Here is a 17,903-nt window from a genome sequence, read left to right as displayed (position 1 = left end):
TAGCTATTATGTATGTTTAGAAACATATTTGGTTAATTAGTAGCATGATGCCCATTGGGCACATTAAGTAATTTTGTCATTTACAAGATCAAGATTCATTTAGATCAACAAAGTCGGACTCTGAATGATTTATAAAAATATCATTCATGAAGTATCATGAGGTACTCAATTAGAAAGTATTATACTTTTTTAATACATGGAAGGAAGTGCTTGCCTAGAGAACATGACCGCCATGATTCGTGCATAGAGAATTTTTATTTGGGTAACAGTTACATAACTAGCTGATAAGTTGAGTGACAATAAAGTGATTATGGTCATACTATTGTATTAACTGTCACTTCTGAGAATTGCCTGACTACGACATGTGAGCCAAGTGGGAGAATGTTGGGCACATTTTTGTATGGCCTATATCATTAAGTTGTTAACTACCCACTAAATGTAGTTATGTAGATAACTACCTACTAAATGTCGTTATGTAAGTAACTACACACAGTAGTTTCCTTGATGGAAGAAAACTTTCGAGGTTTTGCTTATCTGATAAGGGTCCCTAGCCTAGCTTATTGATATCGATTTTATGGCTTTTAAGGAGGCATAGGTTAGAAGACTCCTTTAAGTCTCTTGTGGATTAGAAGACTCCTTCTTCAAGTCTCTTATGGGTAGACTCTAATCAAACACTTAAACAATTATGGCTGGAGGTATGTCTCATGAATATCATCGTTTGGTTAAGATAGTTTCTAACAAGATCAAGCGACAGAAAACAGTAGGCAAAACTGAAGGACCCGAGCTGGGTCCTCAGATAATGATGTTCCATTCCGGATTAGAGTTGATCATGGATCGGGCTTGGGCATGAAAAATATCAAATTTTAAATAGGCTTAGCCCAAAGCCAGGCTACCATAAATATAGTTTATGGCCCGGGGCTTGTTCTGTTATCAGCTCTACAGTCTAGATAACATTGTCAATTTCTTTTTTAGCTTTTCTTTTTTTTTTTTTTGGCGCCTTGACGTGACTCAAAGAGATGTCATCCATAAAGAAATAGAAGAAGAGGTGTTCAAGAAAATCCTACCTTTTCCTCTCTCCATAAGCGTTAGCAAATAATTGCTACCAAAGTATCCGAAAGTCTCCTATAATTGGTCATGTTCCTCATCAATGATGTAGCGTCGAAATTTTTACTTTCTATGTCTACAGTAGATCCAGTTTTTTGCGTTGTCCTCTTCTTATTTTTGTTAATTTTCTTTGGAAAGATACAGTATCATGGTATTCATATAGCTGAAAGTATGATGTACAATTTGTGAAATTAGCTGAAAAAAGAGTCCAAAGCAGTGGGCGACGTTTATCCTCTTTACTTGGAAATATGTGTAAAATACACTCTCGATTCACATTGGAACAATAGCATGGAAATGGCAAAAAAAAAAAAAAAAAACATGTCAAGAAATAAAATTTTGTATCTTATTTCTTTTTCTTGATGAAATTTGTGGTGGTTTCCCACCATTCCGCTCAAGAGCAAGACAGACTGGAAAATTAAAAAAGAAAAAAAGAATAAAGGGAATATATTTCACCGCCAGAGACAGGCAACACTATAATTAAAGAACGGGCTAGTAATCAACATTACTCCAAACAACAAGAAGCCAAAGACGGAAATCACACGGGCAGCAGCAACTCGAGATGCTCTGCTGAATTACGTAAATCAACCCATGGTGGCAGCTGAAACAAGCTTGTCAATGGTTTGAGCATCAGTCTTGAAGGACTTCGCCAACACATCTTTGTCAATGCCGCTGCCAAACAAAGTCTTCGGAAGAGAGACTGTGCCGGCATTAGCACTGCCGAATGCCGACAAGGCAACAGCTGGGTATCTGGGGTCTTTGTTCGCTTGGAAGTGCACCAGGCCCTTGGGGAACACAAACAGGTCGCCAGTCCGCAGCACCTGAGTGAAGAGCGTGTTGTTGGAGTCTACAAGCCCGACCTCGAGCCATCCTTGCACGACGAGGAGAAGCTCCGCCGAGCGAGGGTGGGTGTGGGGTGCATTGATGCCTCCAGGTGCAAACTGTAGCGCAGCATACGAGACGCTCTGCCCCATGAGTGCAGGGAACTCTCCCTGGCTCGCCTTGGTCACCTTAAATGGTGCATCTCTGGGAGCACCCCGCAAGGCCTGCTTGAGCCCTTTGAAGGTGAAGAAGTCGGCATCTGGAGCGACTCCATCCGGCACAATGAAATCTGATGTGATGTCAGGGTCTGCAGCGTGTGTGCCGAGGAGGGTTGCAAGAACTATGGCAAGAGCTACCCATGCATTTGAAGCCATATTTTTTGGAGAGGTTGCTAGGAGAATGGTGCTTTGTTTGGTTGGAGAAGGCGTTTACATGGGGTATATGTAGGTATGCAGGAGTACCTTAAGGGAGACTTGTTCAAGAGCTTGGACCTGGCATTTACGCGTCCGATACAAGAGTTGCATGCCGGCCTAGAGGCAGTGCTTGTTATTGCGTTATTTTAGTGCACGGCGCTATAGCTTACAGCCAAGCATTTCTGTGCTATTCTGAATATTGTAGTATTCTGAATTGCCTTGTCGTTGTTGTTTGATCCGGAAGTAGTCCTTTTAGAGGGCCTCCATAAGTTACAGTTTATATTGGTTGGTCCTGGTCAAAGTAATGCAACTCAGGTGAAATGCTTGGTGATTTACCAATCAACAATGTTCTGGTTGTGGATACGAAACTTTTTCTACTGTTGAACATGTATGAGTGGCGATCTTCGGTGTATATACTAGCTAATCTTCTGTTCGATCAACAGAAGGGTCCATAAGCAAAATGTTTAACCTTGGATGTTCGACACGGTTTCAGGATGAAGTCCACAATGAAGTGTGCTGATAGCGTGGAAATATTTCCGAGACCAATGCTAGAGGATGGAAAAAATTATCCTCCAGAATTTCGTCCACAGCATCTTTATTGTGGCCAAGCAATAGAGCGACGCAGTTCAGGTATGAGCGGGCTAAATTATTTCCTTCCACTACTTTTGTGTGAGATTTCTTTACCTTCAATTGCACCTTTTCGAAGTCGGCAGATATAGCCGCAGACTCTCTTCCCTCTAACGGCAGCATATTCTCGACCACCTCTGTTCTATCCTTGTAGCTGATTCCAAGATGTGAACCTCGTAGGTATCATATAAATTTTGTAATGTTGCACGATATTATCTGTATTAGTTTTTGCGAGTTCATTTGCCGTGGCAGCTTCTTCCCTTGCTTTGTATTTAAATATTTATAGAAGAAAAAAAAACAAATGAGAGAGAGAGAGAGAGAGAAAAAGAATTATTTTAATGTTTAATCACATTCGATATATCTCAAGAGTTATATATACTCGTATATAGACTCTATATTAAAAAGATAATATAAACTGATATAAAATCATGCTAACAAAGAAAAATGTTACTCGTTGATATAAGTTTTTATGTGATCTGTAAAATTACCCTGACAAGATTATGCTAACAAACTGACTAATACAAGATCATGCTAACAACATATTATAGGCTGATATAGGTTGTTATATCATCTCTAAAATTACGTTAATATCCTCCTTCAAACTCAAGATGGTACTATAGGTGCCAACTTGAGTTTGGAAACTAGATCATGAATGTACCCAGAAACTGATCTACTAGATCGAGAGTTGAAGTAGTAGCTTAGAAGCTGGCGTATGTAACTGATGCGGTGGATTAATTGGTCTACTGACATGATTGACTAACATAGCAAATTGATATGTCTATCATTGTGTCTGACTGACGTGACAGACTTACGTGTCTGCCGATGTAGCTGATTGACTTGTTTAATGATGTAATAATAAGAAGACACATAGAAGATGACAGTTATAGTGAGGATAGAGCTCAGAGAGAAGGCAACTGAAGATTGACGATTCTTGTAGATGGACGCATCATGGAAGAGGAGTAAGAGACCTCGAATTAGATGGTGAAGAAGCCGAAGATAGTAAATAAAATTGAAGATAGAAAGAAAGGGGCCATGGGATGATGAGGAGAGACGACCGAAGATGCAAAGTTGAGGAGAAAAGCGGTGGTCAGCAGCTATGGATCAATTAGAAAACAAAGGATCTTCAGATATTAATGTACTAAAAATAGAGGATATGCAGGTCTACTAATATAATCTTCAAATGTTGATTTACTTGAAAATAGAGGATTTGTAGGAAAATAGAAAATTTGCAGATCCACCGAAAAATATAGGATCTTCGGATGTTGATTCACCTAGAAATAGAGAATGATAGATCAACAATGAAGGTCTTCAAAGCTTCTAGATATAGAATGATGGCCACAACAAAGACGAAAGATGGTAGCAGTAGATTAGGTCATCGCGGGCTTCGATATAGTATTAAAATATTTGCAAACAAAAAAAAAAACAAAAGAAAAAAGAGAGAGAAAAAAGAATTTATTTCACTATTCAATCACATTCGGTACATTTTAGAGGTTACATATACTCGAATATAGACTCTATACAGGAAAAGTAATATAAGCGAATATAGAATCATGATAACAAAAAAAAAATATTACGTGCCGATATAAGTTAGTATGTGATCTTTAAAACCGCTCTAATAAAATCATGCTAACAAAAGAAAATAATACTCATCTAACAAATAAAAATATAATAGGCCGATACAAATCGTTACGTCATTCCTAACATTATGCTAATACTTTATTTAATTTTGAGCGAAGTGATTGAGGGCCAACTGAGTTTTAGAAACTAAACAAGAAGCTTAAGTCAGTCGATAAGCTCATTTACAATCCGGATGTGCTATGGTGCTCTTTTAACATTTTTTGTGAAAAAATCGGAAAGATTCTAGGCTTCTAGCCATCCATCGGATAAGAATAGTGAGGACAATTTTCTCTCACCAAGTAAAGGAATCGGTTGCCACCTTTTTTATTTATTTTTCTTTTCTCGACTCCAACCCCGTTCCATCCCCCAATCTATCCCCATGCCGGCCGCCTCCTCCAACCCCTGTTCCATCCCTCGATCCGTCCTAGTGTGGGTAACCTCCCCACGCTGCCCGCCTTCCCGCGCCGCCCGCCTCCCTGCCGGCACTGGCTTCTCATCGGTTCTCGTCCCCCATCCGTGAACTACTCCTCCTCTTTGCCGCCTTCCAGCGCCGCCCGCCTCCCGGCCACCACCCGCCTCTCCCCCATCGCCCACCTGCCCCATGCTGCCTGGATTTACGTCGATTCTCCTCCATCCACATCCACGCCTTCGCCTTCTCACCTCCTCTGCTCGCATTTCCGCCGCCGCCCGCCACCCCGCCGAATATGGAGGGGGAGACGCGTTGGTTCCGTCGGCAGAGCATGAAAAAGCTCCAAAAGAAGTTCCTAATTATTATGGCACCAGCTATTCGTGCCAACTGAAAGAGCTCTGGAGTTCTACAAAATTACCTGCACCAGCCACGCACACGACTGGCTTCGGGCGGTCGCCGGCAGACGAATCTCGACCATCCTTACTGAATCAGAAGGCAGCATTTTTTTCATGCGGGCGGTCCCTCTACGTCCTCTCTCCTCTTCCTCCACGTTTATCATCATGGTTAAATAACGTTTCTACCCTTGGGGGCACCGTAGCAAATCCTTTACCACCATATGCAAATGGCTTAACAAATGAAGGTTTTTGACAGAATGCCACCGGGGAGGTCGATTCAGATGCCACGATTTTTTTTGGACGGTGATACAAAATTATAGCACAGTCCAATAATATTGCACCGGTGCTCGGTAAACACTCTGGCATCAGGGACCCTCCCTCCACTGGAGATCACCAGCTCTCCTAGTGAGATGACAAAGCTAAGAGCCCTTCATTAGTGAATCTTGAGTATGGATGTTGAGGTGAATGAGTTGCAAGCACGTAAGGTGTTGTGATGGAGATAAATACATATAATGATATATTATATGTGAGGGGAAACCAATTGAGGTGCTTTAAAGCCCTAGAAGCTACCAAGGGATTGCTTGGATGAGGAGGAGATCATGAGGAAAGCAAGTAGAAGGGAAGCCTGTTGTGCACTGAGAAAAGCAGGGAGTAGAGGAAAATATGCTCGAAGAACTTGAGAGCAGAGAAAACAGACCGCGAAGATGTTTGGAAAGAAATATCACCACATGACACTAAGAGTGTTCTACAGCCACCTCGTTCGTGGCTTCTGACTTGTTTCTTCCTCCCCTTCTCTCCCATGTACAGCCGTTTCTTAATTAACAGCTGTTGTAACTATTAGTTTATTTGCTTAATAAATCCAGGGGAATTGTCTCACTTCCTCCAGTTTCACTCATAAAAAAAAAACGAAGAGGAGGATCGAGATCTTATAGCTGAACAGAGAGTTCAAGACAGCAGGGTTGCATTTCATTTACCCACACAATGAAAATAATTTAGAAAACAAGTAAAATGAAAGAATGAAAGGTTTGTTATTCAGCAAGCAACCAGATAGAAACAATTACATGGATATGATGAGAAGGAAGCAAAGTATATCAATTGGTACGCTTCCACTCTTACCAACATTGACCACTCGTGAAGAATGACAAGCTACCAAACATACTCTCCAATTAAACGAACAGGAAATCAAAAGAGAACACAGAAAGATGCAAACAACTTCAGAGGCTCAAGTAAATCAACCCATGGCGGCAGCTGAAACAAGCTTATCAATGGTTAGAGCATCGGTCTTAAAGGACTTCGCCAGCACATCTTTGTCAATGCCGCTGCCAAACAAAGTTTTCGGGAGAGAGACTGTGCCGGCATTAGCACTGCCGAATGCCGACAAGGCAACAGCTGGGTATCTGGAGTCCTTGTTAACTTGGAAGTGCACCAGGCCCTTAGGGAACACAAACAAGTCACCAGTCCGCAGCGCCTGAGTGAAGAGCGTGTTGTTGGAGTCCACAAGCCCGACCTCGAGCCATCCTTGCACGACGAGGAGAAGCTCTGCCGAGCGAGGGTGGGTGTGGGGTGCATTGATGCCTCCAGGTGCAAACTGCAGCGCAGCATACGAGACGCTCAGCCCCATGAGTGCTGGGAACTCTCCCTGGCTCGCCTTGGTCACCTTAAATGGTGCATCTCTGGGAGCACCCCGCAAGGCCTGCTTGAGCCCTTTAAAGGTGAAGAACTCGGCATCTGGAGTGACTCCATCCGTAACTATAAAATCTGATGTGATGTCAGGGTCTGCAGCGTCTGTGCCGAGGAGGGTTGCAAGAACTATGGCAAGAGATACCCATGCATTGGAAGCCATATTTTTTGGAGAGGTTGCTAGGAGAATGGTGCTTTGTTTGGTTGGAGAAAGCGTTTACAAGGGGTATATATAGGTATGCAAGGAGTACCTTAAGGGAGAATTGTTCAAGAGCTGGGAGCTGGCTTTTACGCGTCCGATACAAGAGTTGAATGCCGGCCTAGAGGCAGTGCTTATTATTGCCTTATTTTTAGTACACGGCGCCATAGCTTACAGCCAAGCATTTTTGTGCTATTCTGAATTTTGTAGTATTCTGAATTGCCTTGTCGTTGTTGTTTGATCCGGAAGTAGTCCTTTTAGAGGGCCTCCATAAGTTACAGTTTATATTGGTTGGTCCTGGTCAAAGTAATGCAACTCAGGTGAAATGCTTGGTGATTTACCAATCAACCATGTTCTGGTTGTGGATACGAAACTTTTGCTACTGTTGAACATGTACGAGTGGCGATCTTCGGTCTATATACCAGCTAATCTTCTGTTCGATCAACAGAAGGGTCCATTAGCAAAATGTTTAACCTTGGATGTCCAACACGGTTTCAGGATGAAGTCCACAATGAAGTGGGCTGATAGCGTGGAAATATTTCCAAGACCAATGCTAGAGGATGGAAAAAATTATCCTCCAGAATTTTGTCCACATCAATTGAGCGACAGAGTTCAAGTATGAGCAGGATAAATTATTTCCTTCTATTACTTTTATTTGAGATTTCTTTACCTTTATTTGCACTTTCTCGAAGTCGACAGACAGTGGATCGTCGCTGGTGAAGGGCTTTGGTGAAGGGCCTGATCTATAATCGTCGGACGATATGCTAGCCACCCCCCCACCATGGCACGTGCTGAGCAAGTTAAAATTTCATCATTATCAATCTTTATTGAGCAATATATACAGTAGCCTAACTCATGTTCTTGAGTTGACTTGTTAGACTGCCTAGACCCGATCAATCCAAACACTCGAATGTTACTAACTAGTCGACCTCAGTAGAGGGTCCTGGTCTAATGCTGCTGTGACCATCCATTGCGCTAGACTTAGCCCGACCATCATCGAGTACCCTTGGGCCCTATCATGATAAATCCCTATTATGTTACCCATAGCATGGTCTGACTCTTGAGTTGACTAGTTAATTGGCAGAGTGGATCGACCTGGATTGTCGGACGTTGTTATCTAGTCGACCCTATCCATCCTGCACCTGACTATTATCAGCTACCAATAGACCCATAATTGATAACCCCTGATCTATTACCTTTTACTTGACTGGATATATGTTTCTTGATCAGATAAATTTGATTATGTTGTATTGACTGATTTGAACAATTAGACGTTGTCATCTAGCTGGCCTCGTATATCTTCCTATATGAATGTATTTTTATACTCAGCCTTGGTTTTTGTATGGGGCTACAGTCATTTGAGCAGAAAGAAATCTAATGAGATCTTATACTCTGGTTCTAAATTGAGAAAGACCTTGACTTTTTATTTATTTAAATTAAAGGAGAATAGAAAATATGAAAGTTCAAATATTAGAACTCTAAAAATTGGATAATTACTGAATAATTGATTCATTAATATGGCAAGTGGTTGATAAGGGATAAGTTGGTATTATATTGATAATAAATTGACTAGACATGTTATGTGTTGTAGTTGCGTTGGATTGCGATAGAGGTAAGAATCCATATATATATATATATATATATATATATATATATATATATATATATATCGATAAATTTGGTTTGGCATGTGATGATATATTTTATATAATTTTCAGTACAAATATGTTCGTATAGTTATTATACGTATCATATATTGAGAATATAATTATGTGAACAAAGATACCTTAAATTTGAGAAAAAATTATTGAATATGTGATAATTGATTTGACAAGAGTAACAGATAAATCAGACGTACAAGATATGATTTGGACTAATCTCGTCATAGCGCCCATAGGCTGACACATTGAAAGCCTCCACGAGTTTATGCGTGGAAAACCACCATATGCTATAATAGGGGTCGGATAGCCACCACAGGCTACAATATAGGTCGGATAGCTACCACAGGCTATAACATAGGTCAGATAGCCACCACGGGCTATAACATGATACAGTATCAGTCGTGGGCTATATCATGATCTTGGTTAGTCTAAAGTCGAAGAAGAAAATCAATCAAAAACTTAGAAATCAAGTTTATAAGAAACAAATAACATGACATAAGAAATTATTGTTGAACAATTGATTATATATATATATATATATATATGCTTTTTTGAAACAATAATAATGAGAAATTAAGTGCATGTTGTTTATGAGTTTTCCAACTATTTATACGATATTCATTTATCTCATATTATTAATTGATTATTTTCTTATTACTTATGGTATAGTAGTTTGGGATTCTTACTTAGCTGTAAAACTCAAAACCTCTTTTCTCTTTTTCTTTTCCCAGTTCTAGGTTGCAAGTGATTTGTTTGGCTATAGTTGAGATCACAGGTAGGGAGGATAATTAGATAGAGCATCACATCCCGGATGCTGATTGGATGATTAAATTTTACAACTGGACTAGTTTTGTTGTTTGTTATTAAGTGAGATCATTTTTTATTACAAATATTGAGGTCGTGATAAATTTTCAGGTTTAGCATATTTTTTAGGATAGAGCCTTAGGGTCGGGGCATGACAATACATATAATCATATCTTATATACGCGGGAAAACCAATTTAGGTGCTTTAAAGCCCTAGAAGCTACCAAGGGATTGCTTTGGTGAGGAGGAGATCATGAGGCAAAGCAAGCATAGGAAAGCAAGCAGAAGGGAAGCCTGTTCTGCAGTAAGAAAAGCAGGGAGTACAGAAAAATATGCTCGAAGAACTTGAGAGCAGAGAAAACAGACCGCGAAGATGTTTCGAAAGAAATATCACCACATGACGCTAAGAGTGTTCTCTAGACACCTCTTTCGTGTCTTCTGACTTGTTTCTTCCTCCCCTTCTCTCCCACGTACAGCCTTTTCTTAACAGCTGTTGTAACTATTAGTTTATCCAGTTAATAAATCCAGGGGAAGTGTCTCACTTCCTCCAGTTTCATTCAACAGAAGAAGAAGAAGAGGAGGAGGAGGAGGAGGAGATCTTATAGATGAACAGAGAGTTCAAGACAGTAGGGTTGTATTTCATTTACCCACACAATGAAAATAATTTAGAAAACAAGTAAAATGAAAGAATGAAAGGAATATTATTCAGCAAGCAATCAGATAGAAAGAATTACATGGACATGATCAGAAGGAAGCAAAGTATATCCATAGGTACGCTTCCACTCTTATCAACATTTGACACTCCTATGAAGAATAACAAGCTACCAAACATACTCTCAAAACGAACAGGAAATCAAAACAGGATACAGAAAGATGCAAACAACTTCAGAGGGTCAAGTAAATCAACCCAGGGCGGCAGCTGAAACAAGCATGTCAATGGTTAGAGCATCAGTCTTGAAGGACTTGGCCAACACATCTTTGTCAATGCCGCTGCCAAACAAAGTCTTCGGGAGAGAGACTGTGCCGGCATTAGCACTGCCGAATGCCGACAAGGCAACAGCTGGGTATCTGGGGTCTTTGTTCGATTGGAAGTGCACCAGGCCTTTGGGGAACACAAACAGGTCACCAGTCCGCAGCACCTGAGTGAAGAGCGTGTTGTTGGAGTCTACTAGCCCGACCTCGAGCCATCCTTGCACGACGAGGAGAAGCTCTGCCGAGCGAGGGTGGGTGTGGGGTGCATTGATGCCTCCAGGTGCAAACTGTAGCGCAGCATACGAGACGCTCTGCCCCATGAGTGCAGGGAACTCTCCCTGGCTCGCCTTGGTCACCTTAAATGGTGCATCTCTGGGAGCACCCCGCAAGGCCTGATTGAGCCCTTTAAAGGTGAAGAAGTCGGCATCTGGAGTGACTCCATCCGGCACTATGAAATCTGATGTGATGTCAGGGTCTGCAGCGTGTGTGCCGAGGAGGGTTGCAAGAACTATGGCAAGAGCTACCCATGCATTGGAAGCCATATTTTTTGGAGAGGTTGCTAGGAGAATGGTGCTTTGTTTGGTTGGAGAAGGCGTTTACATGGGGTATGTATAGGTGTGCGAGGAGTACCTTAAGGGAGAATTGTTCAAGAGCTTGGAGCTGGCATTTACGCGTCCGATACAAGAGTTGCATGCCGGCCTAGAGGCAGTGCTTATTATTGCGTTATTTTACTGCATGGCGCCATTGCTTACAGCCAAGCATTTTTGTGCTATTCTGAATTGCCTTGTCGTTGTTGTTTGATCCGGAAGTAGTCCTTTTAGAGGGCCTCCATAAGTTACAGTTTATATTGCTTGGTCCTGGTCAAAGTATTGCAACTCAGGTGGAATGCTTGGTGATTTACCAATCAACCATGTTCTCGTTGTGGATACGAAACTTTTTCTACTAACGAAGTTACTTAAACCTGCAGGTCAGAAGCCGATAAAATTTAATTCTGTGGTTGGACAAGCATGTCTGGTTGTAGTGCTTGATGCGGTCAGTCAAAGATTCAGACCGGCCGATCAGCAGAAGAGTCCATTAGCAAAATGTTTAACCTTGGATGTTCAACACGGTTTCAGAGACTTGGCCCACAATGAGGCGCGCCGAAGATGCCATCTGATTCACTCTATGGTTGGTTCACAATGAGGTGTGTTTTTGCAATGCTGTTTTAGCTGCAGAATCTATCTTGAATCCTGATTGAATTATGAGCACACCATGTTGTTTCCTGGTCCATCGCTCCAACTATCGCCCCCCTCTTAATTGTCGAAAAGAATTGTGTATGGATTAAACCTTTCAAGGATTACTATCATTTTCTATGTTTGATAGGCAGATTAGAACGTGGGCTTCATATTGAACCTCGCAACCTCTTCTGAAACTGACTCCTGGGGAGTCCAGATGTTTGGGTATGAAGTGTCTGAAGTTGCTCCCAATCCACTTGCACAACCATATAGGCCCATGCTGAAATCAGAATGGCTGATGTCCACTGCTCTTTTTTTAGGGATATAGGAAGAATTTGGAATGGTAAATAATACTTCATTTCCTAGTTTTCTGAAAAAGAAAGGAGCTTATCATCTGCAATATTGCAAGCCATGAATCTGCTTCATGAGTACTCAACTTATCCAGCAATGCCTTGTTAAATACAGACATCTATTACTAATGGAAGGCTCATTCTTGCCAGCAAAGTAAGTGCTTAATTATGAAGGAACTTCTGGATGCAAGTGTAACAACCCAGGACCTCACCCAAAATGGCTAGCCGGAAGTTATTATTTGGATTCCTTGATCCTATATAAGTACCCAAGATCTACCCAGCGAATAACCGATGTGGGACTAAACACACGCCCGCATGGGTCCTCACATACTCCCCCCGTTTAAGCCCTGACGTCCTCGTCAGGCTAAGGGTTCAAATCTATTCAAATCTAATCACAAACACCACGATTGGCCCGTGGTCAACCCCAATAGATCCGTGCTGCAGTGTCCCCTAGTCCACATCGGCTATGGGCCGGGTCGGCTCTGATACCATTTGTAACAACCCAGGACCTCACCCAAAATGGCTAGCCGGAAGGTATTATTTGGATTCCTTGATCCTATATAAGTACCCAAGATCTACCCAGCGAATAACCGATGTGGGACTAAACACATGCCCGCACAGGTCCTCACAGCAAGTCTAATCAACGTCCATGTTCTGCTGAGTCTGATTTTTGAAGAGGTTATACGAGTTTTTGAAGTTTCTCTTCTCCATCCTTGGAAGGAGAAGTTCTTTAGATAGATGTATTGCGTAAAATAAGAAGAAAAGATAACACATCCTTTTAATTCTGCGAAAAAGAGGCTTAAACCAAGGTGGCTTGTGATCCTTAATCCTACAAATCCCTACAACCATTGAATTAAATAAATTCTAGAAAAGCAGATCATATAAAAGTTCAGCAAAGGAACTATAGGAGGTGAAACCACTGAATTAGATGATCAAAATAATGGACCACGTCTGGAAGTCATCTTTTTGATGAATGCAAGAGGAGGCCAAGAGGGAAGTCTGTTTGATGGATTGGAAAGGTTCTGCAAGTCCAACTTGCAACGGATGTCTAGGTGTGATTAATCTCAAATGTCATGCAGTTGTACAAGTGGTGGTGGACTATATTAGAGGAATAAGGTATTCAGAAAACACTGGTTTCTCAGGACATAATTTTCTTAAAAGAAAATCCTTAAGAGCCCTAGTTGTAGTGCAGTAACAGATTCTAACACTTGCAGGAAGCTACTCTAGAGAATCTAATAATTTCTAGCTATTATGGAGCAGGCAAATTGGTAAGCTGTTATAAAGATTGGGAGAAACAGGAAAATCTATCATTCTGGTTTCCAGATCTTTTCTTTTTTATCGTGATTCTTCCAAAGCAGTTTAAGGCAGTATTGGATCAAGAAGAATAATTAAGTTCATACAAAAATGAGTCAATATGTTTATTATTTGATAATTTTAATGAGTTAGGGACATCAATCATAATAAATTATAAGAGCCATGATATAGCTTATGAAGCTGTAAACTTGAAACCTATCAAAGAAGGGACAGCATAGGAGAAGATAGAGATGGCGCAATAGTACTTGGCATTCTGAATTATTTCATTCTACAGGTTCATCATTGATGGGAGCTAGAGTTAGATAGGCCCAATAGTTGGGATTCGGTGCAGTTTTATCCTGTCTCTTTGAAGATGAAAATATTTATGTGGATTCTTGTAAAAAAGTTTTTAAAAAAAATCTAACAGCAGAGTTATAGCAATCTTTAACAATACAAGCTGAGATATGAATCTGGACCTCCTGAAGGTTAAGCCCTTAGGGGTGAGTTGCCAACCATCTGTGCTTACAGTTGTTGGCCTACCGTTGAGGGAGATGAATTGGCTGACTTGTAGAACTTGGCAGTGGGCACTAATAGGGATAAAATATCCTTCAACTTTCACTCCTATGTCCCTCTGTCTCTTTCTCAGATTTTTATGGCCGCATTTCAAGCAATTTGCTAATGTTAAGCTGGCCACAAATCTTTGGTTCTTGTGTTAGCAAAATCCTAGAAGGCTTGGAGTGGGATGATCACAGCGTTTGCATCATTTGGAGGGAGGAAAATAGCATGCATAACTAGTTACCAGCCATTACTCTCACACAGATTAAGAAATCTAGATCTCAATGCTCGGTTGGACCTGTAGATGAAAACATCCTTTAGTCCAAGCACACAATGATATGTAAAAGTCAAGACCACTAACATTAACAACACAGGCTACAACCAGTACTACTTTACTACAGCAGGATCTTTTCCATCATCAATTGCTGAAGATGTGCCTAAAGCACCAGGTACTTTAGAAGCCAATGAAGCAACCAAGTGTATGTAAAAGAGAGAAGAAGTTTTTCTATCGCCTCCCATGCCTCATGATTGACGACGGCAACTGGTTGCTCCTGGTATGACATTCTTCACCATTGACATCTTGTCGATGACCCAATCTACAAAACGGAAGTAATTAATGCTCCATGTTCTGATTGATATCACCAAGCATACACTCAGAAGGCCCACTGCAAATCCGATACCGACGCTCATATAAAACCAGTTGTCTTCGAATGCATCATCATCGTCATCATTGTCATTGCTGTGGGGCACATCGGCTTCAGTTGCCTCGCATTGAACGGTAAGCGGTGATCCACAGAGGAATCGGTTTCCAGTATAGGCTGATGCATCGAATGTCGAAAGCTGGCCTCCAGATGGAATTCTGCCTGAGAAGTTGTTGTTGGACAGGTTGAGATAGCTCAAGAAGCTAACGGCCGACAAGCTAGAAGGAATGCCTCCTGAGAAGAGATTGTTCGATAGATCCAAAGATAACAATTCATGCATATCTCCAATTCTGTCTGGAATTTTCCCGCTAAGTTGGTTCCTTGAAAGGTCTAAAACCAGCAAACCTGCAAGTTTTGTAATTGCTCCAGGGAATTCCCCTGATAGCTTATTTCCAGAGAGATCGATGCTCGTGACAAGTGAAAGAGTCTTGTTGAATACTAATTCTTTGTTGTTTAGATGCATTGTGAGGCTCTCTTCATAATAAGTCCCTCTATAACGCCCGTAGAAGAGATATCTATTCACCTTTTGGAATTGAGCCATGGCTCTGAGGTCTCCAAAGCTGCGAGGAATGGGGCCTTCTAAATCATTTTCTGCAAGATCAAGAACTTGCAAAGAGAGCAAGTTTGAGAGCTTGGATGGGATTTCTCCTGCAAGCTTGTTTGATCTCAATCGCAGAATTCTGAGAGCTGGGAAATTCTGTCCAAGCCAAGATGGAATGATACCTTCCAACTTATTGTTCCCGAGATCAAGAGTTTCCAAACTAGAGCAATTCTGCAAGGATGGAGGGATTATTCCATATAGCATATTGTTGCCAAGGTGCAGTATGTGAAGTTGTTCCAGGCTCCCAATGGAAGAAGGAATTATTCCATTAAGATGGTTGTGCTCCAGATCAAGAGCTTTCAGATAAGAGCAGTTTTGCAAGCTTGGAGGGATGACACCCATTAGGTTGTTCCTCGAAAGGTCAAGCACTTGCAGGCCTTGCATCTTGCCGATCGAAGTGGGAATCTGGCCAGATATATTGTTGTTGGAGAGGGACAGATAGATCAGATTGGGTTGCACTTCGCCAATGTTCGGTGGGATAATGCCGGAGAACTGATTGTGAGAGAGGTCTAGTAGCTCAACTTCATTTGATAGAACAGGTATGGGTCCACTCAAGAGGTTTGATCTCATATCAATATCAGAAAAAGCAGCAATGTTCAGTGGGTTTGGTAGCTGGCCTTCAATCTGATTGAAAGAGATGTTGAGAAGAGAGAGGTTGGAACTCAGATCCCAGAACCAGGTTGGTATGTTTCCAGCGATGCTAGAGTTTGAGAGGTCAAGATATTTGAGTTCTTTCTGGTTTTCAAGCCAAGTGGGAAACTGGGGACCTAGGCGACATGAACCTATGCCCAGATTTCTAACCTGAAATGAAGGAACCCAACCAGAGTTGACATTAATTATGAAGGAGTTCGAAGACATGGATAAGATCTTTAGATTACTCAGCGATGCGAAATGAATTTCTGACAGGGTGCCAGTCAATTGGTTCGAAGAGATATCGAAGTGGACCAGTTTGGAAAGTTGTCCTAGAGTGGGTGGTAGAGTTTCATTCAGTTCATTTCCTTCAAGGCTCAAGTCAGTAAGAAGTGATAATTTCCCGATAGATCGAGGAACAGGACCTCGAAACGAGTTGTAACTGAGATCAAGTACTTGCAGATTTTCAAGCTCACCCAACCATTCAGGTAAAATCCCTGATAACTTATTGACAGCCAGGCGAAAATGAGCTAATCCATGCAGAGGCTTTCGGGAGATGCACTTATTAGTCTTTGCAAGAGAAGCAGGTAGTCCTAGAGTCAGATTGTTGCCAGATAAATCCAGTGTTTTCAAGTTGCAGAGCTTACCGATGGAGCCTGGGATGCCACCCTCAATGTTGTTGAAGAACAGGTTGAGCTCCACAAGCGATGTGATATTTCCAATAGAAGCAGGAAGATGTCCATACACCTGATTCGAGGCCAAGTTGAGAATCTGAATTTGTCTCCATGTTCCATTGAGTAGTTTTGAACAGTCGGCGGTGAGATTGCCATTCATCGATAGGTCTAGATGCCTCAAATTGGGAAGATTAGAGAGCTCAACAGGGATCAAGCCATGCAAATTGGTGCTGCTAATGTCCACATGAATTAATCTGCTAAGGTTCTGAAACCACTCTGGAATTGTTGAATTGAAGCTATTGAATGAAAGGTCAATGACCGAAAGTGAAGTGAAATTGACAGAAGGAAGGGAGAGAGCAATCCCTGAAAGACTGCAGGCCTTTAAATGCAATTCAGTCAGAGAAGGCAGCCTATTTAGCATATGAATCCATTCTGGTCCTATAAGTGAAAGGTCAACACCATCCATTGCAAGGTGCACCAGGGAAGAAAGACCAGTTATCCATTGAAAGCTATCAACCATCAAGAGTTGAAAATCCGAAGAAAGGTCGAGGTACTGCAGCCTAGATAAATTTCCCAGCCGAGGGGGAATGGTGCCAACAAAGCCTGCATTTGAGAGGTCCAAGTATCTCAAGTTATTGAGAGAGCCAATGAACTCTGGGATTCGAATGCCTTCGAAGGTGTTGTAGCTCAAATCTAAATGCCTCAAGGACTTGAGTTGAAGCAAAGAAGGATCTACTCTCCCACTCAGGTTCCAGAAACCATTTCTGCTATTACTCACAGAGCCAAAATCTTTTGGATGTTGATTCTGGAGATCGATGCCAATAACAAATCCAGTCTGGTTGTCACAACTCACCCCTCTCCATCTGCAGCAGTTGCGACCTTGCCACGAGGAGAGCCAGTTTTCAGGGTCCGAGAGGCCACTCTTGAATTGAAGGAGGGCTTTCCTCTCAGCATCCAGACAGCTGCCATCAGAAGCACCTCTGCAGATGAGAAATTCTGCACTCAAGAAGCAGGCAAACAGCAAGCAGTGGCCAATAACAGAAGGCCCAGAAGCAGAACTCATCATAGCTTCAACAACAGTATGACTGGATTGCTCACTTGAAGAAACAGATTGAGATAAATAGTGCTGGTGTCCGAAGGTCTCCTTCCTAGGTTTCTTGCTTCACGAAAAAAGTGAATCTGCTC

At 41.7% G+C, this 17,903-nt stretch overlaps 4 protein-coding genes across 4 annotated transcripts; all 4 read right to left on the bottom strand.

Moving 5' to 3' along the window:
- Positions 1-1,542: 1,542 nt before the first annotated feature.
- LOC103719909 (germin-like protein 9-3) lies at positions 1,543-2,593 on the bottom strand. The gene has a single exon (XM_008809391.4). The coding sequence runs from the start codon at positions 2,295-2,297 to the stop codon at positions 1,686-1,688; it is 612 nt and encodes a 203-aa protein (XP_008807613.4). The 5' UTR covers positions 2,298-2,593; the 3' UTR covers positions 1,543-1,685.
- A 3,898-nt stretch (positions 2,594-6,491) lies between these two features.
- LOC103719912 (germin-like protein 9-1) lies at positions 6,492-7,287 on the bottom strand. The gene has a single exon (XM_008809393.4). The coding sequence runs from the start codon at positions 7,225-7,227 to the stop codon at positions 6,616-6,618; it is 612 nt and encodes a 203-aa protein (XP_008807615.1). The 5' UTR covers positions 7,228-7,287; the 3' UTR covers positions 6,492-6,615.
- A 3,343-nt stretch (positions 7,288-10,630) lies between these two features.
- LOC103719911 (germin-like protein 9-1) lies at positions 10,631-11,982 on the bottom strand. Its single transcript, XM_008809392.4, has one exon. The coding sequence runs from the start codon at positions 11,240-11,242 to the stop codon at positions 10,631-10,633; it is 612 nt and encodes a 203-aa protein (XP_008807614.4). The 5' UTR covers positions 11,243-11,982.
- A 2,395-nt stretch (positions 11,983-14,377) lies between these two features.
- On the bottom strand, positions 14,378-17,871 carry LOC103719914 (receptor-like protein EIX2). The gene has a single exon (XM_039117403.3). It carries the CDS (start codon positions 17,782-17,784, stop codon positions 14,635-14,637), a length of 3,150 nt encoding a protein of 1,049 aa, XP_038973331.3. The 5' UTR covers positions 17,785-17,871; the 3' UTR covers positions 14,378-14,634.
- Positions 17,872-17,903: the final 32 nt, after the last annotated feature.

Source organism: Phoenix dactylifera, chromosome 3 (genome assembly GCF_051530095.1).
Source record: "Phoenix dactylifera cultivar Ajwa chromosome 3, Ajwa_hap1_PhDact_Kaust_v1.1, whole genome shotgun sequence".
In the NCBI taxonomy this organism is placed as follows: Eukaryota; Viridiplantae; Streptophyta; class Magnoliopsida; order Arecales; family Arecaceae; genus Phoenix; species Phoenix dactylifera.
This window is presented reverse-complemented; position numbering and strand designations above follow the sequence as displayed.